General features: G+C 36.8%; 1 protein-coding gene across 4 annotated transcripts in view; it reads right to left on the bottom strand.

Annotated features, from left to right (window-relative positions):
- The window catches only part of NRF1 (nuclear respiratory factor 1), a 145,628-nt gene that overhangs the window by 70,197 nt on the left and 48,221 nt on the right, over nucleotides 1–27,210 (bottom strand). For all 4 annotated transcript variants that reach the window (XM_039243645.1, XM_039243654.1, XM_039243671.1 and 1 more), the window contains exons 2-4: nucleotides 24,152–24,383; nucleotides 17,550–17,664; nucleotides 13,667–13,793 (exon numbers count right to left, since the gene is read on the bottom strand). In XM_039243645.1, the coding sequence (XP_039099576.1) occupies nucleotides 13,667–13,793; nucleotides 17,550–17,664; nucleotides 24,152–24,374 (465 nt within the window). In that variant the 5' untranslated portion in view covers nucleotides 24,375–24,383. The remainder of the gene's footprint in view (nucleotides 1–13,666; nucleotides 13,794–17,549; nucleotides 17,665–24,151; nucleotides 24,384–27,210) is intronic.

The following is a 27,210-nucleotide window of genomic DNA, read 5'->3' as shown; positions in this document are numbered from 1 at the left end:
ATTTTTTTTTTAACCTATGAGCTCCTCGGAAATGAAAAATATATTGTCATCTGAGGTATGTAACAAAAAGAGGCCCCAGTGCAGAGCTGCCCGCAGACCCATGATCCTCAAGCACACCCGGCGCGGAGCTACGCCACAGGCTCTGGCCCGGGAAGTTATGTTGGCCTCACCCTATTCTGTCCAGCCCCAATGTTAGCCTCTTTCCTCCCCTGCCTCAGTCCAGATCCCTAATTTTCCCCCTTGCTTCCTGGATCCCTAGTTTTGGACCTTGAAACCTCAAAGGACTTGGATGGAATTCTTATCTCATACTGTGTATCTAACAGTGTTAGTTATTTGTTAGGTATGTAGATAAATCAAGATTTTTTACTTTATTATTGTTAAAAATTTTAATTCCAGCAACATACAGTGCTATATTATTTTGGGGTGTACAATATAGTGAGTCAACAATTCTATACTTTACTCAGTGCTCATCATGATAAGTGTACTCTTAATCACCCTCACTTGCTTTACCCATTCCCCCCTCTCTCCCTCCCCTCTGGTAACCATCAGTTTTTCTCTAAAGTTAAGAGTCTGCTTTTCGGTTTCTCTTTTTTTTTCTTTGTTCATTTGTTTTGTTTCTTAGAGTCCATACATGAGGGAAACCATATGGTATTCTTTACTATTTTTTAAATATGCTGCCACATTTCCAACTCAAAGCTATTTTTAAAAATTTATATAAAAAAGTGAATGACTTAGAACAAGAAATCACGACCAACTCCAGAGTCTACCCATCTACTGGGAAAGAGGAATTGAAGACATAAGGATGATATTTCAAAGAAGCTGGTGACAGCCCCAGAGCTACCTCTTGCCTCTATGACTGACTAATTTCTGTACCTGTAGAACTGGTTAGTCATTTCCAGTGTATCCCCATCTAAACGCTATGGATTATTAACTCTGAGGAGAGAGCTCCGTCTCAAGTTCTTCTGAAAAAGGAGAGAAATTCTCTCTCTGTTCCTCAGCAAAGTATTTCTAGGCCTATTTCTACCATGCCTATAAAAGTATGGGACATGGCAGTGAGCCAAGAGAATGCCCTCAGGGCACGGCAACTTAAAAAAACTACCATTTGCCAATGCTTTTCATGCTAGCTCTCTATAAACATATATAGGGGGATGATAATCAACTTTAATTAATTTCTACTGCTCCCCAGTGAGGTAGGTATTACCCTTATTTTACACATGAGGACACTGAGCAACATGTAGGAAAAATCCATGTGGAGAAGTACACAAAAAATCAAAGCTTATAAACAGTTTTCACGAATGTGGAGTTTTAGTTATATATGCCCACTCTAGTTTAATACCAGCCCATTGAGAATACTGAATTTGCTTGTCTAAATGTTAGTAATGCTATGTTTTACTATGGGAGCCACATGTTTACTTAAGAAAGATATCAGAAAGGGTCAAAACACTCAATGGAGTTGCTCTGGAAGTCTTTTAACTTGTTTTTTGTTTTAAAACCTGAGGCTTAAGAAGACAAAGGTTTTACACTGCAGAGAACGTTAGATCTGAAAGTCTAGATCCCAAGCAATGTAGAGAAACCCTGAGCTTCTGGAGAAGGATATCTTGTTCTATGTCAGGGTTGAAGGCTCTTTCTGAGAGTTCAGCTGGTTTTATTTCACTATCCCACATTACAAATATAGACATGGCATATGCGATCTCTGAACCCGGTAGCTCCTCCAGCCAGCCAACCATCATAATGATGAATATTTATTATTCATCTCCTGTATACTAGGCACTGTGCTAAGGAAGGGCTGAGGACAAAACGGAAAGCAAATTTATCAGTCACAGTGTCCCATTATTGTGTATATTCCTATTTAGTGGATAGGACAAACAAGTATTACCACAAAAATAAATGTATAAATACAAACCGGGACAAGTACTATAAAGAAGAACAGAAGCTAATTTCATTGTTCTTTACTTCTCAAGGTCTCAGTTGAGATCCAATGTAGCATTAGAGCCCAGAGACCAAATCTGCATTGCTGAGTGCTGCCGATGTTTAAGGTGCTTCATTCATTCAACAAATATTACTGAGCAACTACTCGTGGCAGGGGGAATGTGCGGCACTGGGAGCATAATGGACAACAAAGTAGATCCAGTCCTCCTGTCTTGGGGCTCACAATCTAGCTGGGGACAGACAGTGATCAAATAATCACACAAATAAGAGTGCATCTGTAGTAAGTAGACAGAGATGCGGTGAGAGCCTTGGCTAGAACAAGAAGCTATGACTTGTGCAGGAGGTGAGAGAAGGCTTCACAGAGGAAGTGTCAACTGAACTGAATTCTTAAGTATAAGGTGAGGAAGGAGGTCAGAAAGAGAGCAAATTGGAGTTAAGAGCATACACAAAAGCTCTGTGGAGGGATGAAGCAGAGTTTGTGCAAAGGAATGAGCGGAGACTCTTGTGGCTGGAGTGGAGAGAAGCTGAGGAGGGGGAAGGCATGGCTGGGGCTGAGGAGAGTCACACAGAGGCCTCCTGCTGAAAGGGAAGTGGATGGACACCAGAGTTGGGAGCCAGGCTTGTGGCAATGGAAATAGAGAAAATTGGGCAAATTTGAGAGCTATTTAGGAAATGGAGAACAAAATAATGGGTGTGGGGAGGAAAGGAGAGAGGGAGGTGCCAGAAATGGTTCTACGCTTCTGCCTTGCATAACCGGATGAGGGAGAGACAGACACTGAAACAGACATTAGATTTTTTTGTTTGTTTTTTGGTGGAGGAGAAGATTTAAGTTTATAGTTTTGCTCAAGTTGAGGGGCTATTAAGATACCTAGGGGATTTTTCTCTTTTCTGTTCTATTTCAGTGACAATCTTTTGGAAGTATTTTTGATAATGTCTGTTTTCTGTTATTTGTGTCTTCAATGTATAGAAATAACTTTTCTTTCTTTTTTAAAACTGCATTCAAACATATGAACATATAGATGGAATTTCACTTTTTTTAAAAAAAGATTATTTTAAGTAATCTCTATATTCAACGTGTAGCTTGAACCCACAACCCTGAGATGAAGAGTCACATGCTTTACCTACTCAACCAGTGAACCCCCAAAATTTCACTTCTATGTCCTACTATCTTTTACTCCATCACTCACTCACCCCCAAGGTGCCCTGATGGCCTCTCCTGTTGTTTCTGCGGGTCTGACCAAGAAAAGGGAAAGGAGGAGTGCCTTCTGGTGTTCATCATCACCAGAGTAATGCCCTTTAAACTGCCTCCTTTCCTCCCCAGAGAGAAGCTAGCAGTAGCTATAATGCATTGTTTTATAACAACCATCCTGACCTTTCTTTCATAGGACTGTGGAGAACTGAAAGGTAGTTCTATTTTAGAAGAGAAGGCAAGGACTAAAAAAATGAGATTAAATGTGAAACCCCATATTTAATGCCCTAGACAAACCTATGGGAGACGTAAAACTCCATAATCTTGAACCCAAATCCCAACAGTGGCTCTACTATTCAGAAGCTGGAGAATCTTAGGCAAATCACTTAGCCTCTCTGGTCCAGTGTTCTCTTGCAAAATGAAAATAATAATATCCCTACATCTCCAGGTTATTGCCAGAATGATTGAGAATATGTAGACTTCAAAGTTTTATAAATCTGTTAGTTACTATACTATTTTTTTTTTTGCAATACTACACAAATGCAGAATCCTTTGCATTCAACAGTTCCATAAACACATATACAATGTAGATTTACTTTTAAAGTAGGACCAAACTCTTTGTATGGTTCTATAGTCTGCTTTGTTCACTTAATACGTCATCACCATCTGAAAATGTTAACAGAAAGATCTATGTCATCGGGCGGGATAGCAGTCCTGTCTCTGGATGACCCATCAATTTAACTAATCCCTTATCTTTAAACATTTGGGTTATTCTTAATTTTTAAAAAATACTATAAAGAGTATAGTGACTAATATATATACTTATTTGCCCTTTTAACCAATTATTTCCTTTAGATAAATTTCAAAAGAAAGCTGGGTTAAAAAGTGTACATTTGGGCACTTTTTATGCCAGCTGCCAATCTGCCTTGTAGAAAATTACATCAATTTAAACTGCCTGACATGCCAACATTGCAAACTGTACATCTTTTGCATGTTTGCCATCCCAAGCCATGTAAAACGGCTTTCTGTTTTAATTCTCATTTCTTTGAAAATATTGTGTTTGTTAGACATTTGTATTTCTTCCTTCTGTTTATGTCTTTTTCTCTTTTGTCTTTGGGCATTTGAAAACATAATTTTAAATGAAAAATTTAAATGTAAAGAACAGTAAATAAATACTTCTACCCTCACCACTTAGATTCAATTGTCAATATTTTGGCATAATTACTTCTGCCATCTGTACACATACACACATATGCAATATTTTTTGGGCTAACCACTTAAGGTATATTTTAGACCACACCACTTCTAAATACTTTAGCATGCATCCTGGAAAGATAAGGGCATTCTCATATATAACTACAATACAATTATCACATCCTACAAAAATAACACAATTCCTTAATATCACCTAATAGTGAATCCGTATTCAATCATATCTTTGGGTCTTTGTCCTTCATCTGTTCATGTTTTTATTGATTTTTGAGAGCTCTTTATATATTAAGAATATTAATCATTAGTTCACTGCTTACTATGTAATCTTGAGCAAACTACTTAAGCTCTCAAACCCTCAAATTTCTACATCTGTAAAGCACAAATAACAACATACATATATATATATAAAATAGTGTTATTGTCATGATTACGTAAAAATCATAAATATAAAGTACTTAGCAGAAAACAGGCACGTTAAAAATACTCAATAAACTGTAATTGCTGTTATTAATTTATTCAAATTATTAATTTGAAAACTCCAGTTTGTTGTGAGTCATTGAATTTTATTTACAGTGTCTTGCTATATACCCCAATTGTGGCCAAGGAGGTGATATGAGCAGAACTCTGAAAAATATTTAAAAACATTTTAACATCAACTATTAAAAGCCTTAGTAAAATTTCTAACCCCTTTTAACAAGCTCTTAAAATAACAGACAATCTTGAATCTGAAATCCATATTCCAAAACTGAACAGCCCTACTGAATTTTAATTTTTCTAGAGTTCTCAGCAGCTTCTAGCTAGAAAAGCAAAAAGGAAGATTAAGGATGCCTTCAGGCAGGAGGACAAAATGCAAATATCAGTTTTAAAAATTATTAAATGAGATTATACCTATTGTATAGTTATACCTACAGTATATATACCACAGTAAGCACTCAATGAATGTTAGACATTATAAAATCTAAATAGTTTCCTTAACGGTTATTAACAAGAGATTATGTGTAATACATTACATACTTATTATGGTAAATAATGGCTCTGATTATTTAATATCACTTTGTACACCAGTGTATAGGAAGATTAAGGAATATCCTGTACCTTGAAAGTTAACAGAGGTCATCCAAAGTGATCAAAGCATAGTGTTCCCTTTGAGGGATATAGTTTAATTACTTTTTCAATTTTGTACATGTTTATTGTTCTATTGAGGTTTAGGTATATTTTAGTTATTTTACTTTCCTACTAACTTCCCCACTTAGTTGAGATTTTTAATTTATAAGAAAAGAATTAATGCACAGCATTTCCTTACAATTTTCAATCTATTCATATCTGCAATTATAACTCTTATCTAATTTTTAAGACTATATATTTGCTTTCTTCTCCCTTTTCCTCAACTAGCATGCTACACATTTTTCTATTTCATTGGATTTTTCATAGTATCATTTATGGAATGTAACAATTCTACTTTCTCTGCTCACAGGCTCATTCCTTTCTTCTACATGTCTATCCTATTTTTTTCTTAGACTCATTTTAGTATTCCTTTTCCAGCTTCTTGAATTCGATAGTTTATTTCTTTTCCATCTTTCTTGTGTATATAAACAAATTTAAGGCAGTGAATACTCCTTTGAGTACCATTTTGAATCATAATTTTTAAGTTTTGCTTTACATTTTTAAAATTTTATTTATTTTTGATAGTGAGACTGAGGGCGAGTGGAGGGGGGTGACACAGAGAGAGAAGGAGAGAGAGAATCCCAAGTAGGTTCCACACTGTCAGAACACAGGACAACTCGGGGCCCAATTTCACAAGCTGTGAGATCATGACCTGAGCTGAAATCAAGAGTCAGATGCTTAACTGACTGAGCTACCCAGGTGCCACACACCCCCAATTTTTTTAAAGTTTATTTATTTTGAGAGAGAGAGGAAGAGTGCTTTATGTTTGTTGAAACAGTTTGCCAATTAAGTTTTTCTTTTAAGAAGTATGTATGTATGTATTTATTAGTATCTTAAAATTTCCATGTGGCCGAACATTTTTTCCTATCCATCTTTTAATATTAAGTTCAAAATTTCCTGTACTATGGTCAAAAATATGGTCTGTATGGGGCGCCTGGGTGGCTCAGTCAGTTAAGCGTCCGACTTCGGCTCAGGTCATGATCTCACGGTTCGTGGGTTCGAGTCCCGCGTCAGACTCTGCTGACAGCCAGCTCAGAGCCTGGAGCCTGTTTCAGATTCTGTATCTCCCTCTCTCTCTGACCCTCCCCTCCTCACACTGTCTCTCTCTCTCTTTCAAATAAATAAAACATTAAAAAAAATTTTTTTTTAATTAAAAAAAATATGGTCTGTATAATTCCACTACTGGGCATTTACCCAAAGAAAATGAAAACACTAATTTGAAAAGATATACGTACCCTTTAATGTTTACTGCAGCATTATTTACAATAGTCAAGATACAAAAGCAACCCAAGTGTCCATCCACAGATAGATGAATAAAGAAGAGGTGGTGTATATACATAATGCAATATTTCTCCATCATAAAAAAAAGACTGAAATCTTAATATTTGCAACAACATGGATGTATGTAAAAGGTAAAATGCTAAGTGAAATAAGTCAGAGAGAAAGACAAATTCATATGCGGAATTTAAGAAACTAAACAAACAGACTCTTAAATACAGAGAACAGTTAGCTGCCAGGGCTGAGGGATGAATAAAATAGATAAAGGGGATTCAAAAGTACACTTCTTTTGAGCACTGTGCAATTTACAGAATCACTGAACCATTGAATTCTGTACCCAGAACTAATTTAATACTGCATGTTAATTATACTTGTTTTAAAAAAAGAGAGATTTGTAGTTTTAGGTGAAAAACAAAATTAAAGTAGTTACTTGAATAAAAAAACATGGCTGTACAATTTCTACATTTTATAATTTATTAAGATTTTGGGGGGCCTAATAATAATATATGGTCAATTCTTATAATTCATTCGTGTTATTTTTTTCAAATATGGCATATTATCTCCTTCTGCAGTAACAAGACTAGCATATATATCTTCTATATTAACCTCATTGATTCTTTTATTCAGATTCCTATATTCTTATTTACAGTTTTTTTCCTTAACCTGACAAAGATTATTAAGGCCTCCTGCCATTATCATTTGTTTTTTATTTTTTCTTATATTTGTAATTTTCTGTTCTACACACTTTCCTATAATGGTAGTTGAGGCATAAAAGGTTTGATATAAATTTATGCTGTTTATCAATACCAAATTACCTCTGGTTCTCAGTTAATACTCATTTGTCTTGAGAATTTGGCTTTGTCTGATATTAATGCTGCAATCTGTGATTTATTTTTGTAGGCATTTGTCTGACATGCCTTTGCCTATTATTTTACTTTTAACATCTTTAACAGCTTTATTGAGATTATAATTCATATACCTTACCTACTAGTTTCATATGACTGACACAAGTATCACTAACTTAGTGGCTTAAAACAACAGAAATTCATTTTCTTAGTTTTTCACTGGGCTAAGTGAACTTGTCAAGTTATTGGCAAGGCTGGTTCTTCTGGAGGCTCTAGGGAGAGTCCATTTCCTTGTCTTGTCTAGCTGCTCCTCGCCAGTATTCTTTGGCCCCTGACCCCTTCCCTTCCATCCAACCTTTTACTCCTACCAAGACATCTTCTATTTCTTTACCAATCTCCCTTTGTCTCCCTGTTATAAAGAGAGTATGGTTAGGCTTAGGGCCTACCTGGATAATCCAGGGCATCTCCCCATCTCAAAATTGTTAACCTAATCACATTATAAAGCCCTTTTTGCCATACAAGGTAACACAAAAAGTTCCAGGGATTCAGACCTGGATATCCTTGGGGGTCATTATTCAGCCTATCAGACCACACAATTCACCATTTAAAGTGTACAATTCAACCTTTTTAAGTATGTATGTAGGCTTGTGCAAGCATCATCATAATCTAATTTTAGAACACTTTTATCCCCTTTAAAATAAACTCCATACTCATTGGCTGTCACTTTCAATTCCTCCCTCCCACCCCTCCAACCTGGCAATGACTAAACTACTCTCCATCTCTATAGATTTGCCTGTTCTGGATGTTGCACATACTTCGAATCACACAACACACAGTCTTTTGTGACTGGCCTCTTTCACTTAGTGCAATGTTTTCAAGGTTCATCCCTGCTATAGCTTTTTATCAGTATTTTATTCCTTCTTACTGCTGAATAACAGTCCATGTATGGAGAATAACACATTTTATTTATCCGTTCATCAGTTGATGAACTTTCGGGTTGTTTCTACTTTGTGGCTATTATGAATAATGCTGCTAAAAATAACATGTGTAAGTTTTATGTGTTAAGTCTTGCTGCTATTGACACGGTGTGTATAAGATTTGTTTTCAGTTCTCTTGGGTAAACCTAGGAGCAGAATTGCCGGGTTATGTGGTAACTTTTCTTTTAATATTTTAAGAAATTGCCAAACTGTTTTCTGAAGCAGCTATATCATTTTATATTCCCAGTAGCAATGTATGGAGGATTCCAACTTCTGCATATTCTCAACAACACTTATTGTTGTCCATCTTTTTGATTATAATAATCCTAGTGAATGTCAAGTGGTGTCTAATTCTGGTTTTGGTTTTCATTTCCCTAATGACTATTCATCATTAGTGCTCATATACTTGCTGGCCATTTCCCTATCTATCTATCTATCTACCTATCTATTTGGAGAAAAATGTACTCAGGTTTGTTGCCATTTTTAAAAAAACTTTTAGTATAGCGTAAAGGCAATTTACGCTAGTTTCAGCTATTACAACATAGTGATTTGACAACTCTATATATTATGTTATGCTCACAAGTGTAGCTATTTCACCATACAACGCTATTATGATTCCACTGAATATATGCCCTATACTGTACCTTTCATCCCCGTGACTTATTCATTCCATAGGAAACTTGTACCTCCCACTCCTCTTTACCCATTTGCCCATCCCCCACCACTCCCTTCTGGCAATCACCAATTTGTTCTCTGTATTTAAGAGTCTGTTTCCACTTGGTTTGTTTTGTTCTTTAGAGTCCACATATAAGTGAAATCATATGATACTTGTCTTTCTCTGTCTGATTTATTTCACTTAGCATAATACCCCCTAGGTACATATTTGTTGTCACAAATGGCAAGATTTCATTCTTTTTTATGGCTGAGTAATATTCCATTGTAGACATACAGTACCTCTTCTTTACCCATTTATCAATGATGGGACACTTAGGTTGCTTCCATATCTTGGCAACTATAAATAATGCTGCAGTAAACATAGGGGTACATATATCTTTTTGATTTAGTGTTTTCATGTTCTTCTGTAAATACCCAGGAGTGGAATTACTGAATTGTATAGTATTTTTTTTTAAGTTTATTTATTTATTTTGAGAGAGAGAGAGACAGAGAGAGCGAGCAGTTTAGTGACATAGAAAGAGGGAGAGAGAGAGAATCCCACACTGTCAGCACAGAGCCTGATGTGGGGCTTGAACCCACAGATGGTAAGTTCATGACCTGAGCTGAAACAAGAGTTGAGCGAGCCATCCAGGTGCCCCTGGTATTTCTATTTAAAAAAAAATTTTTTTTAAAGTTTTATTTATTTTTGAGAGAGAGAGAGTGAGTGAGTGAGAGAATAAGTGGGGGAGGGGCAGAGAATCCCAAGCAGGCTCCACACTGCCAGTGCAAAGCTTGAAGCCATGAACCATGAGATGACGACCTGAGCCAAAGTTGGATGCTTAACCAACTGAGCCACCCAGGTGCCCCTTTATTTTTACTTTTTAAGAAATCTCCGTACTGTATTCCACAGTGGCTGCACCAAAGTGTATTTCTACCAACAGGGCACAAGTGTTCTGTTTTTTTCCACATCCCGACCAACACTTGTTATTTCTTGTCATTTTGATACTAGCCATTCTGACAGGTATGAGGTGATACCTCACTGTGGTTTTGATTTGCATTTCCTTGATGATGAATGAAGCTGAGCATCTTCTAATGTATCTGTTGGCTACCTGTAGTTCTTTTTGGAAAAATGTCTTTTCAGGTCCTCTGCCCCTTTTTTAATTGGATTGTTTGGTTTTTTTGGTGTTGAGTTATATAACTTCGTTATATATTTTGGAATATTAACTCCTTAACAAATATATCATTTACAAGTATCCTCTGAATCACATTCAGTAGGTTGGCTTTTCATTATGTTGATGGCTTCCTCTGTTGTGCAAAAAGCCTTTTATTTTGGTGTAGTATTAATAATTTATTTTTACTTTTATTTACTTTTATTTTATTTCCCTTGCCTGAGGAGACACATCCATAAATATCTTGCTGAGGCCAACGTACAAGAGATTACTGCCCATGTTTTCTTCTAAGAGTTTTATAGATTCCAGGTCTCACATTTAGGTCTTTAATTCATTTTGAGTTTATTTTTGTGAATGGTGTAAGACATGGTCTAGTTTCATTCTTTTGCATGTAGCTATCTAGTGTTCTCAGCACCATTTTTTAAAAACTTTTATTTATTTATTTTAATGTTTTATTTATTTCTAGGAGAGAGAGAGAGAGACAGCGTGAGCAGGGGAGGGTCAGAGAGAGAGGGAGTTACAGACTCTGAAACAGGCTCCAGGCTCTGAGCTGGCAGTCAGCACAGAGCCCGACACGGGGCTCGAACCCACGAACTGCGAGATCATGACCTAAGCGAAAGTCGGACGCTTAACCGACTAAGCCACCCAGGAGCCCCTCTCAGCACCATTTTTTGAAGAGACTTTCATACCTTCATTGTATATTCTTGCCTCCATGGTCATAGATTAATTGACCATATAACAGTCAGTTCATTTCTGGGCTTTCTATTCTTCTCCATTGATCTATGTGTCTATTTTTTGTGCTAGTACCATACTGTTTTGACTATTAAAGCTTTGTAATACATTATGAAATCTGGGATTGTGATACCTCCACCTGTGTTCTTATTTTTCAAGACTGCGTTGGCTATTTGAGGTCTTTTGTGGATTCACACAAATTTCAGGATTTTTGTTCTGCTTCTACGAAAAATGCTATTGGTATTTTGATTGGGATTGCATTGAATCTGTAGATTACTTTGGGTAGTAAGGACATTTTAACAATATTAATTTTTCCAATCCATGAACAAAAATCTTCTTTTTGTTTGCATTGTCATCAATTTCCTTCATCATTGTTGTATACTTTTCAGAGTACAGGTCTTTCACCTCCTTGGTTAAGTTTATTCCTAAGCATTTGATTCTTTTTGGTGCAACTGTAAATGGAATTGTTTTCTTCATTTCTTTTTCTGCTACTTTGTTATTAGTGTATAAAGTGCATCAAATTTCTGTATATTAATTTTGCATCCAACTTTACTGAATTCATTTATGAGTTCTAATAGATTTTTGGTGGAGTTTTTAGGATATTCTAAGTACAGTATTATGTCATCTGCAAACAGTGACAGATTCTTTGCCATTTTAAAATTGGGCTGTCTTTTTATTGTTGAATTCTGAAAGTTCTTTATATATTCTGGATTCAAGTTATTTATCAGATACATAATTTGCAAATATTTTCTCCCATTCTGTGAACTGTCTTTTCACTTTCTTAATGGTATCATTTACAGTCACTTTGAACATTAGTGGTCAATATAAGTATATCATATAAATTAAATGGGGTTGGGTTTTGGTTTGGATTACTGTTGTTCCATCTGAAAGAAAATCTTTCTCAAGGAAGTTAACTCATTTATATTTATGATTTATAACAGACTTAGTTGACCTCACTTAAACTACTTTGTTCTACATATTTTGTTTTGTTTTTTAATTCCTTTGTTTTTTGTCTTTTACAAGGACTTGGCTTTTTTTTTTTTTTCCTCTTTAGTGTTCTGGAAGACATATGCTGCTTCTATTTCTACTGGTATTTATTCTTTAGTTTGTATTTATTAAATGTCAGTCATGAAAAAATAGCTACTGCTTTTTATCTTAGTCTAGTGTATTATACCATGATTTGTTTCTGTTTCATAGTCTATATCTTTTTATATGCTATGGAGGACTCCAACAGTTTCCTAGAACTGTCTTTTTTATGTTCTTTTAAAGATTTTAAGTAATCTCTACACCCAACATGGGGCTCAAACTTCAATCCTGAGGTCAAGAGTCACACACGCTCCACTGATTGAGTCAGCTAGAGAGTTGCCTAGATGAGTCTTTTTCATCGATCACATTACTATTAGTAGTAGTAAAATTATTTAAAATTTTCAATACTGAAGAAAAGAAGACATGCCCAGATTTCATGTTTGTGAACATCATGACACTTATGAGTGCTTATCATGGGCCATTTTGAAGTAGAAGCCTTCTACTATACTCTTCTAAGGAAAGGTCCTAATATGCATCCCATTCTAGGGCCTCAGGAATTTTTGGGAAAACTCAAAAATGTTGAAAAGGAACCACAACATTTGTACGTGAAAAAAAAAAACAACCAATAAACAAAATTTCAACTGATTACTAATCAGTCATAAACTCCCAAAATATCTATATTCGATATGGGAGAAATCTAATAAATATCCCTTTAGCTAATAAATGTTACCCTCATAAAAACAAAATGCAATTTAAATGCATGACCATTATTCTCCTCATCATTCAAAGTTATTTTGGCCAGAGAAAAGCAGTTCACATAGCATAAGTATGCAAGGGTAAAATATTATCTTTATCAAATTAGCTATGGATAGTTAGGCAACCAAAATGCTCAACTCTATTTCAAAATTGAAGCAGAATGCTAAATCGATTCTCTGAAGAAACACAAGAGATTTTAAACATGCAACTCAAATAAGGGCAATCAGTAAAATGCTTCCTGAGATTTGTCTCACAAAGTTTATATCTTGGAATTATCTCCCACTTTGTTTCTGACATACATCAGTAATTTTCTTACAAAACCTGCATTGGTTTCTTAACAAACATAATAACATTTCCCCACTTGCGTCTGATAGATGGCAACATATGTATCACACAGAATGTCTGAAAGGGTAGAATATGTTGTTATAATAAATAGAAATAGAAATAGGGGCTCCTGGCTGGCTCAGCTGATGGAACATGTGACTCTTGATCTTGAGGTTGTGAGTTCGAGCCCCATGTTGGGTGTAGAGATTACTTTAAAACACAACAAAACAAAACAGAAATAATCCTTTTTATTTTGATCTACATAAAGTAGCCTGAAAACGAGTCCCACTCCCACCCCTGGATGAGGGGAGGATAGGAGTACTAACTATTGTATTAGACGGAGGATCAAAAGAATGAACAACCACCCACAGAAAGCAAAGAGTATCTAAGAACACATCTGAGTCTTCTTACCACATTCTCCAAAGGTGCTGCACCAAACACTTTAAAGACAGGGTTGGGTTTGGAGGGTGAGATACAGAGGACAATAGCTTGTTGTCCCACTCGAGTAGTATATTCATCCAATGTGGCTCGAAGTTTCCTGAATTAGAGAGTGAAAAAAGATTAAAAACAGTTAAAGAAGATAGAGATTACAGTGACATGGAAACAAAACTTACTCTGACGATTTATTCTGATACAGTTTTTTTTTTTTACCTGAAATGTGAAAAGGGGAGTGTGAGGTTGGATATTATAATGGTTGCTCATTAAAAATATGTGCATACCTCTGTCCTAAAGACCAACGACAGCCCACTGACATACTGGTCAGCTACAAGTTTGCTTCAGGATACAGACATGACACAATGTTGAACATGGAGCGTATAATTCTTCCTGATCTCAGCAACACCAAAGGGGTTTTCTCTTACTGCTACTTATAATAATAATAAAGATTACTGCTGAGAAGTTTTCTTCTAGACTTACCATATCATCTTCATGCTTAATGAAAGGGGCTTAAATGAGCTGCTTCTAATTTCTTTGATTAGTCACTGTTTATTTCCCACTGACATAATTTTACCCAAAAGTACTACTTCAAAAATGTTGTCATTTCCAGATTTTCACTGCAGATAAACAATAATTCTTGGTCCTGCAGTATTTTACAAATGAGGAAGAAGTAAAAGAGCTTTTTCAAATATCAACACTGTATGAAACACAAACGCTGTCCTTTGCCATTGAAATCACGGGAGATTATTTTAAAGTTCTACATTCCGTAATTCTTCTGGGAACACAATCTATTCTTTCAACGCACTGGCGAGTAATGGCAATTCAAGTGAAACAAAATGAGCCTATCTCGTTTTCCATTTTTATCCAAAAGCATGTACTGTCATGTCTATGTCCCTTATAGCAAAGATATTTCTCTATAGACTACATTCTAATTACTCCTGCCTTTACCATCATGAAAGGAAATGAGAAAAATTGCCTGTCTAGTGGTATATAAAATCTTTGTTTGTTGAAAGCTACTGTTCAGTACTTTTTGGGTTTTTCCGTCAGTTTCTTATAGTCTTCTTCTTCTGTCCTTAGTATAAACTGTGTTTTCTAGCTTTTATCACATATCATTTACATGTGCTGGCCCTCCATTTGGATTCAACATTCCAATAGACACCTAGAGAATTTGGATATAATATTTAAAATACTACAAGAACAAAACCATCTAGAACATTTTGTAGATGAAATTTCTAATCCAGTATGTATGGATGTTGTGCAACCAAAAATATTAAGTCCTCTGTGTACCGTGCTTGGGTGGTAATCTTTCTTTGCAACCTACAAACTCTTCAGAGAAAACAGAAATGAGCAAAGGAACATACACCAAACAAGAAACTTGGCAGCACTCCTTAAAGGAATGGTCTATATTCACAAAGGAATGGTCTATATTCACGGTCTCCAATTCTTCTCTTCCCATTCTTTCTTGCAGACACTCCCAATTCTTTCATCCTTACGCTCCTTTGAAAAAGCTCTTGTCAACTTCAATCATGACCTCCATGTCGCTAAATCTAATGGTCAGTTTGCATCTTGCTCAACCTGTCAGCAGCATTTGACACAGCCAATCACATGCCTTCCTTCTTAAAACTCTTTCTGCACTTGGTTTCCAGGATACTGCTCTTTTAGTTTTCCTTCGGATTTGCTGGTAGCTTCTTGGACTCCTCTGTTCGTTCCTTTCCACTCTCCAGCCTCTACCGGGTAGTTCAGGCCTCAGTCTGCACTCACTCCCTAGGTGAGCTCTTCCAGTCTCACAGTCTTAGATACTGCCTACATGCTTCTTTCTTCAGCAGAGATCCCTCCTTTGAATTCCAGACTCATGCATCAACTACTTTTCTGTACCTCCACTTAATGTTTAAGATGTATCACAAATCTCCTGTGCCTAAAACCAAATTCCTGAGTCTTCCCTACCCTTCTTCCTATACGTTCCTCTTCCAGTGTCATCTCAGTCTTTCTAGTAATCGGACCAAAAGTCTTGAGGTCACCCTTCACTCCTTTTTTTTTTTTTTTGCTCTCACACCCCACATCCAACCCATTAATTATTCGTGCTGGAGTTGGCTTCCGAAATACATTCAGGACTTGATGTATTACTTCCTTTGCTGTTGCTATATTAGTTTTAAGACACTATAATTTCTGTCCTGGATTATTACAATAACCTCCTAATTACTCTCCCTGGTTCCTTTCTCAAACACCTAAATTCTATTCTCAACATCACAGCCTGAGGGATCCTTTTAAAATATAAATTGGGGGGGGGGGCGCCTAGTGGTTCAGTCAGTTGAGCATCCGACTTCGGCTTAGGTCATGATCTCGCAGTTCATGGGTTCGAGCCCCGCATCAGGTTCTGTTCTGAATGCTTGCTCAGAGCCTGGAGCCTGTTTCAGATTCTGTGTCTCCTTCTCTCTTTGCCCCTCCCCCACTCACTCTCTGGCTTACTCTGTCTCTTAAAAATAAATAAATGTAAAAAATTAAAATATATATATATATATATAAATTAGGGGATCTCACAGTTTATGAGATCAAGCCCCTTGTCGGGTTCTGCACTGACAGCTCAGAGCCTGCTTGGGATTCTCTTTCTCTTCCTGTACCCCTCTACCACTCCCCTTTCCCATACTCTCTTTCCCCCTCTCCCTCTGCTCTTTCTCTACTCACACTCTCTCTCTCAAAATAAATAAACATTTAAAATAATTAAAATAAAATATAAATCAGACCATATCACCGCTTTAGTCAAAAGCCTTCACTGACTTCTTGGGGCACCTGGGTGGCTCAGTCAGTTAAGCGTCCCACTTGATTTTGCCTTAGCCATGATCTCACAGTTTGTGGGCTTGAACCCCACAATGGGCTCCATGTTGACAGTGTGGGGCTTGACTGGGATTTTCTCTCTTTCCCTCTCTTTCTCTGCCTCTTCTCCACTCTCACTCTCTCTCAAAATAAATAAATAAACTTAAAAAAAAAAAGCTTTCACTGATTGCCCCTTCCACTCAGAACAAGAGTCAAAGCCCTTATACTGAACCAAAGACCCCATGACATACTACTTCTTCTTTTTTTTTTTTTTTTTTAAGATAGAAAGTGAGGGGGGTGGGGGGGGAGAGAGAAAATTTTAAGCAGCCTCCACATCTAGCACGGAGCTGATGCAGGGTTTGATCACATAACCCTGAGATCATGACCTGAGCCAAAATCAAGAGCTAGACTCTCAAACGACTGAGCCACCCCAGCACCCCTTATCATATATACTCCTACTCTGTCTCAGTCTCCTCTTATTCTCTCCCTGGCTGTTCCCCAAACAAGACGATCATGTTCCATCCGACTTCAGAAACTTTGCTTTTGCTATTCCCTCTGTCTGAAAAGCTCTTCCCCCAGACACAACAATGTCCTTTCACTTACTTCAGGTCTCTGTTCAAAGTCTACCTATCAAAGAGGACTTCCCAGACCTCTGTATCTCCCCAAGCCCCAATCTCTTTTCCTTACTCCACTTCATTTTTTCCCAAAGTACTTATCTTCATTTGACATTTTTCTTTTCCCGCCGCTAGACTAAGAGCTCCTTAAGGGATGCTGTTTTGCTCACTCTGATATTCCCAAGGCCCAGAACAATGTCTGCACAGAGCAGGCCTAAAAATTTTCTCTGAAGGCACTGATGTGATATTATACATCGGTTCATCATTTCTAGTTTCATGTACCTAATTCCCCAGGAGTACTCTGAAGTCTAACTCTGCCATTGAGGGGTCTAACTTTGGATCCTCGATGCACCTAGTATCGTAGGTTCTATCTCTGTCGCCTGCACCATGAAGTGCTTGAGGACCAGCAACGGTATGGATAGGGGAGGCCTCACCGAAGCAAACGTGTTTGCTGTCTCTTCCGGATAGATGGATTAGACTCAAACACATGAGGCCGTTTCCGCTTCTTTCCTGTTGCTACAGCAGCCGCCGCTGCCATTCCCACAGGACCTGAAATAACAACGTGTGCATGAGATCAGGCAAGGCCCGTGAACCGTACAAGACAGAAAACAGGTACAGAAAAGGCAGCACTTATTTCCTCATATCCCCTCAACACAGAGTGTTCCTGACAGGATCAACATACTTCACTACTGTTCAACACGATCATATTTTCGTTTACCAATGAAACGTACCATGACTCTGAAAGGGGGATGGACTGAAACACCTCCCCACCATACTCTAGCTCAGTTTTACTTCATGTTTTGCTTTGCCAGCGTGCCTTTCCTGTGGAGGCAATAGTCTCAGAGGCGCTAGATGAGACTACAGCACTGAGAAGAGCTTGACAAAAGAAAACAAAATCACAGATTCAAATTTTATTTCCATCCCCTGTGCCCCTCTTTCCATGACCCCAAGTTAAAGAAGTCAGAGACAATCACTTGTACTTGGGACTCAAATAGTAACAACAACGCCCATAAGAGGAATATCGGGAAGAATATTATCTCAATCAGAATTTTTTTTTTAAATATCTGAGAAATGTGCCTAAAATGGAGTTGTGGATCACAAAAAAAATTGATGGTGGCAGGAAAGAGATGAAAACTATCCCATTCTAAGGGAAACATAATAATAAAAGTTGGTCTCGCTTGCTGTGAAAATAATTATTAAAATGAAGCGTAGGCCCTAAGGAATTATTGGAGTCTCTGATCCATGGAATCTCAACATATCAAGGACATTCCATTTTTTTTTCTTTTTTAAACACTTTTATTCTTTTTTGTAAACGCTGTAAAAAACTAAAATGAAAATTATATTTAACTAATCACATTTATACTCGCATATGTATTATATATGTTCTAAGTGGCTCAACTAAAATAAGCCTCTCTGCTGGCACCTAGATGGCTGTCTGTTAAGCATCCGACTTCGGCTCAGGTCGTGATCTCACCGCTCATGGGTTCAAGCCTTGTGTAGGGCTCTGTGCTGACAGCTCAGAGCATGGAGCCTGCTTCAGATTCTGTGTCTCCTTCTCTCTGCCCCTCCCCTACTCGCACTCTCTCTCCAAAAATGAATAAATGTTAAAAAAAATGCTTAATTAATTTATGAATTCAATACAATTCAAATAAAAGTCCTGGTATAAGTTTTTGTGGAAATTGAGAAATTGATCTTAAAATTTAAATGGAAACACAAAAGGTCAAGAACCGCCAGAATAATTGTTAAGAATTTTAAGAATTTTAGTTCATAGCAGCACTCTCAACAATAGCTAAAACATGGAAAGAGCCTAAGTGTCCATCCACGGATGAATGGATCAAGAAGATGTGGTCTATCTATACCATGGAATACTACATGGCAATGAGAAACAGTGAAATCTGGCCATGTGTAGCAACATGGATGGACCTTGAGGGTGTTATGCTGAGTGAAATAAGGCAGAGAAGGACAAATATCATATGTTTGCACGTATAAGAGGATTAGGAGGGACTTAACTGAGGAACAAAGGGGAGAAGAAGGGGGGAAATGGTGGGGGATAGGGAGAGAGGCAAACCATGAGAGACTCTTGAATGCTGACAAAAACTGAGGACTGATGGATGTGGGGGGAAGGGAGGGATCGGCATGGAGGAGGGCACTTGTGGGGATGAGCACTGGGTGTTATGTGGAAACTAATTTGACAATAAACTATTTGTAAAATAAAATAAAATAAAAAGAATTTTAAGAATTTTAGGGGTGTCTGGGTGGCTCAGTCAGTTGGGCATCCAACTTTGGCTCAGGTGATGATCTCACGGTTCGTGGGTTCAAGCCCCACGTCGGGCTCTGTGCTGACCGCTAGCTCAGAGCCTGGAGCCTGCTTCAGATTTTTGTGTCTCCCTTTCTCTCTGACCCTCCCCTGTTCATACTGTCTCTCTCTCAGAAATAAATAAAACATTAAACACAAAACAATTTTTAAGAATTTTAAAAGGTGTCCTCCTACCAAATATCAGTAGTTACTATAAAGCTATAGTCATTAAGACACTGTGGAACTGCCTGAAGGATAGACACACCAGTGCAACTGAATTAAGAGTTCACAAACATCTTCTTGTGTCAGAAGACCAAAGTGGGAAAAAGATCAATTATTAAAAATATGGTACTGGAGTGCACATGGGTGACTCAGTTGGTTAAGCATCTGACTTCAGCTCAGGTCATAATCTCACAGTTCATGGGCTTGAGCCCCGCGTCGGGATTTGTGCTGACAGCTCAGAGCCTGGAGCCTGCTTTAGATTCTGTTTCGCCCTCTCTCTGCCCCTCCCCTTCTTGCATGCTGTCCCTCTCTCAAAAATAAACAAACATTTTTTAAAATTAAAAAAAAAAAAAAATAGTACTGGGACAAGGGCACCTGTGTGGCTCAGTCAGTTGAGTGTCTGACTCTTGATTTTGGCTCAAGCCATGATCTCACAGTAAAAGCCCTGCACTGGGCTCTGTGCTGACAGCTCTGAGTCTAGATACTCTTCACATTCTGTGTCTCCCCCTCTCTCTGCTCCTCCCCCGCTTGTGTTCTCTCTCTCTTTCAAAAAAAAAAAAAAAAGATAAACATTAGAAAACAAAATTTTTAAACCCAACATAGCAAAAACCGTTAAAATTTTTTTTAATGTTTTATTTATTTCTGAGAGAAAGAGAGACAGCATGAGCAGGGGAGGGTCAGAGAGAGAGGGAGATACAGAATCTGAAGCAGGCTCCAGGCTCTGAGCTGGCTGTCAGCACAGAGCCCGACATGGGGTTCAAACCCATGAGCCGTGAGATCATGACCTGATGAAGCTAATAAATTTCATAATAATATAAATTAAAACCTTTATGGACAAAAAGAAATAATAAAAACTTAGGGAAAGGAGTGGTCAACAAATTGGGAGAAGATAATAAATGCAATACATATTATTAAGAAAAGAACAGTATTAAAAATATATCAATAACTCTGACAAATCGGTAAGAAAGAAATGATAACCCAAATGGACTAAGGCATAAACAGGAAATGTGCAAAAGAAGAAAAATGAACAGTGAATAAAGATCTGAAATGGTGCTCTAACTTGTCTTCCTGTACTGTCTGGAACCTCTTGCTCAGACATAAGTAAATTTAACCAACAGTGAGATGTTATTTCATATTCATCCGACTGGCAAAAACAGAAAACGATTGACCATATGAAATCTGGTAGGGACTGGAAGTGAGAGGCACTCCAGCATATTGCTTTTGGGAATGTAAGTCCATACAATGTTCTGGAAAGACATTTGAAACATTTAGTAAATTTGAAAATGTGCCCATCTTTGCCCTCTAATTCTCTGTGTGGGTATGCCCTTCAGCATTGTTTTCAAACTGCAAGTTTCTGTTCTTTGGTGGTTCATGAGTAATTGTTTGTTTTTTAAATAAAATGGAATAAAGTGAAAGATACTAGAACATATCAGAGGGTGTGTCACTTGCAGAGGGATAAGTATTATGCCACGAGAAACTGTTATTCCAGTTATATGTGTATTCATTTCTCCTAGATCACATGGTAAAATGTATCAGTGTGGGAAATGTCCAGAGTTTGAAAACCAATGCCAAAAGAAATTCTTCACAATTTATACAAGAAAACATAAAATGATTTTCATTTGGAGTTATTGTAATAGCAAAAACTTATAAACAACTTAACTGTTATAATGATATATGACATATTTAGATGACCAATGGAATATCAAATAACAGTCAAAATAAAACTGCGACATCATCAGTATGAATGAAATCTCAAAAAAAGAATACCGAATAAAATAAACAATGTTACAGAGAGGATAAGAAATGATATCATTTATATAAAATTTAAAACATGCCAACAATGCTAAGTATTGTTTATTGATACATACATATATAGCAGAAGTATAAAAGAAATGCATGAGAATGACAAAGATCAAATTTAGAATAGTGGTTACCTCAGTGGAGGGAGAGAAAAGAATAGAATTTAAAAAAAAAGCAGTAACCCTCTCCATTCACCTTACCCTATTATTTCCTCTAGAGTACTCAGTGCTTTTTATTTTACTTTATTATTTGTACCCTTCTCTCCACCACTGGTCTGTAAGCTACTATAAGAGCAAGGTTTTCCCTGTCTTGTTTGTAGTATCTATATATAGTGACAGAGAGTATATAGTAATTCCTCAGTAATTGTTGAATGGTTAAATGGTAAATCATTTCTACTAGCTAGGCCTCAGTTTCCACATTTGCCACATGAAAATGTTAGATTAAAGTCCTTTCCTAATTTTAGCACTATGGCAATGCAGTACATATGATAATACAGCAAAACTAGGTCTCAAAAGCATCTTCCTTCCTAGGAAAGAAGTTGACCTGGATTCATTATGTTAGGATGCCCTCTTCTGGGAAGTATAAAAATTTCAAAATATATTTTACAAACATTTTATATGTGTTCTGCCACTAAATTTTATTTTAAATTCACAATTCCAGAAATACACAGTGGATGATAACTGAGAGTCACTGGGTTCTTTTTCATTACACTTGTCTTCTTCCCTTTAAACATAGCAAATATTAAAAAGATGAAATATGTTGGCTATTCCCAATAATTGATTTACTGTTCAGCTTTCCCCAAATATCTTCTAAGATCAGTGTTCCTATACAATATCAAATCCATCCAGGTATGGCTTACACTGGAGTCTTCTACATAGTGCTAAATATACAATGTAAATAGCAAAGAGAATGGTACAAAATATAGCCCAGCTTTAAGTCAGTTAGTGGCCCAGAAAATCTCAAAACCTTAAACTGGATTAAGATAATCCAGGATTGCTACTGTCCTCGGGCAGCTGGCAGAAGCAAACAAAAATCCTCTCTAGAGGACAATAATATTCTAGACTCCAAATTATTTCTAAAAATAAATTTTCAAACATACCATCCGGCATTCATTTAAATATAACCAATACATGAAGAGAAAACCAATGTAAACAAGAAATAGCACTAACAACATATAACAGAAAAAGACCCACAGGCACTTGAGAGAGTAGAATTACCAAATTTACTTTAAAATCATGATGCTACTTCACTCATGGAAAGTAAAAAGACTTTTTTTCCTATTATAACTAGAAACAATAATAGTACAAATTTGGGAACTAAAAAACATACTAGAAATTCTAAAACAAAAAAATAAATAAAACTATTAACTATTACTAAAATTAGTAGCTCAGTGGACAGATTTAAAAGCACCTTAGATGGAGAGGAAAATTAATAAACTGGAAGACAGTCTGAAGAAACTCCATAGACCAAAGCAGAGAGAAACAAAATGATAGCAATACAGAATAGAAGGTAAGAGACACAAAGGACTTGATGAGGAAAACATATTTCACTGGAGTCAGAGAAGGAAGAGACAGAATGGAGCAAAAGCAAAACCAAAGCAAAATCGTGACTAAGATTTTCTGGAAATGATGAAAGACATCAATCCACAGATTCAAGATGTTCAAAGAATCCTAAAGAGAATTAAATGAGAAGTCCACATATATCACAAAAACTGAACACCGGGAAAACAAAACAAAACAAAACTGAAGACAGAGAAGATCTTAAGAACAGCTGGAGGTAGGGCCTATGACGGAGATAACCTTCAAAGGAGTAGCTGTTAGAATGAAACAGTTGAATTCCGAAAAGCAAGGATGAAAACCAGGACAGTGGGAACAGTGTCTTCAATATGAAGGGGAAAGTACCTACCTAGGATTCTATACCCAGTGAGAATATCCTTTGAGATTAAAGGTTAAATAAGAACATTCTCAGAGAAGTGAAAACTGAGAGACTTCTATGATGAAGGAAATACTAAATGGCATCTTTAAGTAGAAGAAAAATTCTCAGGAGGCAACTTGGATATAAAGGGAAAAAATGAACACTAACTATGTATAAAAAATGTCTTGTATGGCTTAAAATATACAAAGAATTAATATACAGAACAACAACAGCATACAGGTCAGGGGCAGAGGAATAAAATCCAGTGTTCCAAGAAAATTGCATTATCCCTAAAGAGGACAAAAGTACCAATTACAGAAGACTCTGAAATAAATTAAGGATGTATTATCATTTCTGGGGTACCACTAATTGTAAAAGTATGTATAACTTTCAAACTAACAAGAAAAAAAATTAAAAATTTTCCAGGCCCTCTAAAACATGAAGGGAATATAAACAAAGAGTAAGCGGGATGAAGAGAAAGCATATAGTAAACATGATACATTTAAATCTAAATATAGTGACTACATTTAATGTAAATGGACTAAATGCTTTAGTTAAAAAGTCAAAAGATTGTTGGAATGAATGAAAAAACAAAACCAAAGTCATATCATTAATAGGATATGATTCTAGAGCTTTGGTTTCAGTATAATACAGGCACAAATTGTAAATGCAAGGCTTAAAAAAACAGCATGTGGGTACAATATGAAGATGTATGTGAAAGTACCTGCACCCTAGGCCCTCGCAGACATGCACAGTACTGAAGGTAAGCAACATGTGAAGAGCATTCAATCTAAACAACATTACCTGCAGCAGCCAGATGAGCTGTGACCTCATCAGCTGCCGTGGAGTTGAGGATGTCTGAATCATCGTAAGAAGTGTCCTCTGGAGAGGAGGGAGAGTCCTCATCAGCACTCAGCATACTGTGCTCAGTGTAGGTGGCCACATGGACCTGCTGCACTTGCTGGGCAACTGCATGGGCTTCTATGGTAGCCATGTGTTCAGTTTGGGTCACTCCGTGTTCCTCCATGAAGATTTACTTTCAGAAGCAAAGGCAAAGAACAGAATTCAGGGTGCAATGTAACACAACACTTATACTAGCAATATTTTCCTCAAGAGCAGAGGAAGCCTACAATTTCACTACCTACTTCACTACACCAAGTCATAGGAAATGGAAAGCACCATTCAAATATAACCTAAAAATGGTAGAACATTTTCCTTGTTTAAAACAATTTTGACAGAAATTCATTGTGCTAATTTTATGCCTCAGGTCACAAAATAGGAAGTACTCTTGATATTACATATAACAGTAAAAAGATATTTAAAGATCTCAATGACTTGCATTTGAAATTGTAGACATTGGGGCGCCTGGGTGGCTTAGTCGGTTGAGCGTCCGACTTTCGTTTAGGTCATGATCTCACGGTTCGTGGGTTCGGGCCCCACGTCGGGCTCTGTGCTGACTGCCAGCTCAGAGCCTGGAGCCTGTTTCAGTCTGTGACTCCCTCTCTCTCTGACCCTCCCCTGCTCATGCTGTCTCTTTCTCTCTCTCCTAGAAATAAATTTAAAAAAAATTAAAAAAATTAAAAAAAAGAAATTGTAGACATAAAATCACCCATGGGGCATGTGGGTGGCTCATTTGATAAAGCATCCAACTGTTGATTTCAGCTCAGGTCATGATCTCGTGGTTCAGTTTGTGGAATTGAGCCGTGTATTGGGCTCTGTGCTGATAACACAGCTGCTTGGGATTCTCTCTCCCTCTCTTTCTGCCCCTCTCCCATTTGCTCTCTCTTTCTCTCTCAAAATAAATAAATGAACTTTAAGAAAAACCACTTAATAAGTAAATGAACACTTAAACATTTTCTTTGTATTTCAGACAAACAGAAGTTAAGCTTTATTTTTTCCAAAAATACTATCACTTAAATTGGTTTTTCTGCTTATAAAATTGCTTCTTATAAACCTTGATGTGATGTAGTAATTTTCTTTAAGTTTATTCATTTATTTTGAGAGAGAGAGAAAGAGAGAGAGAACAGGGGACGGAAAGAGAGGGAGAGAATCCCAAGCAGGCTCTGCACTATCAGCACAGGGCCCAACTTGGGGCTCAATCTCATGAACTGTGAGATCATGACCTGAGCCAAAATCAAGAGTCCAATGCTCAATGGACTCAGCTACCCAGGCGCCCCATGATGCAGTCACAAGATAAAGGTTTATACTTCTACGGCAATTTTAATCTGTCCCCTCTTCCCTTTTAACCTACAGAAGTGTGTTATCCTTAAAAAAATGTTTTTGAAGCATACATACATACATATATATATATATATATGATTTTAAATAAAAACAGGTTCATGTTATATATATTATTTTATCGTCTGTTGTTTCATATTACAATCTATTTAGACATTTTGACATGTCAAAACTTACAGATCTTTCTAAACAGCTGCAGTACATACTTCATTGTATGGATGTGCCATCATTATGTAATCGAACACCTACTGATGCATAGCAAGGCTGCTTCCAAATGTTTCTATTATACACATCAGGGCAGTGAATATCCATGCATATAAAATTTTGCATACTGGATCCTCAATAAACTGAAAAATATTACCATATGATCCAGCAATTCCACTTCTGGGTATATACCTAGAAGAACTGAACACAGGGTCTCAAAGAGCTATTTGTACACCCATTTTCACAGCACAATTATTCACAATAGCTAGAAAGATAGAAGCAACCCAACTATCCCCTGATGGATGAATGGATAAACAAAATATGTGTGTATATACATACATACATACATACACACATACACACACTAGAATGGTATTCAGCCTTCAAAAAGGAATGCAAACTAAAAAGAGAAAGAACTTCCTTAACTCTTAAAATATATAAAAAATCTACAGCCAGCATCATATTTAATGCTGAGAAACTAGAAGCTTTCCTGCTAATAACAGGAATAAGGATGTTCCCTCTCACCCCTCTTTTTCAACATTGAACTCAAAGTCCTAGACTAGTCCAGTAAGACAAGGAAAAGAAATAAACGGTTTATTGAGTGGGAAGGAAAAATAAATGTGATTGTTCAAGATGATATGATTGTCTAATGCAGGAAATCCAAAAGAAGCAAAAAACCTCCTGAAACTAATCAGTAATTACAGTAACGTTGCAGGATACAAAGTTCATATACAAAAGTCAATTGCTTTCCTATATTCCAGCAATAAACAAATAGAATTTGAATTTAAAACACAATGCCATTTACACTAGCAGGCAAACAAACAAATGAAAACCCCAAAAGACAAAAAACAGAATACTTAGGTATAAATCTAACAAAATATGGACAAGATCCATTTGAGGAAAACTATAAAACTCTGATGAAGGAAATCAAAGAAGAACTAAATAATAGAAAACAGATTCCATGTTCATGGATAGGAAGACTCAATATTGTCAAGAGGTCCTAAATTCATCCACGGATTCAATGCAATCCTAACTGAAATCCCAGCAAATTATCTGATGGATATCAATAAACTGACTCTAACGTTTATATGGAAGACTCATGATAATCTGCTTCAAGACTTATTATAAAGCTACAGTAATCAACAGTGTGGAATTGGTGAAAGAACAAACAAATCAACAGAATAGAGAGACCAGAAATTGATCCCCATAAATACAGTCTGCTGATCTTTGACTGAGGCAAAGGCAATATAATGGAGCCAAAAAGAGTCTCCTCAACAAACGGTGCTAGAACAAATGGGCATCACATGTCAAAACTGAATCTGGACAAACTTTACACCCTTCCAAAAATGAACTCAAAATGGATCACAGACCTAAATGTAACATGCAAAACTATAAGACTCCTAGAAGATAACATAGGAGAG

Source organism: Hyaena hyaena, unplaced genomic scaffold (assembly GCF_003009895.1).
Source record: "Hyaena hyaena isolate Hyena2069 unplaced genomic scaffold, ASM300989v1 scaffold_8, whole genome shotgun sequence".
Classification (NCBI taxonomy): domain Eukaryota; kingdom Metazoa; phylum Chordata; class Mammalia; order Carnivora; family Hyaenidae; genus Hyaena; species Hyaena hyaena.
This window is presented reverse-complemented; position numbering and strand designations above follow the sequence as displayed.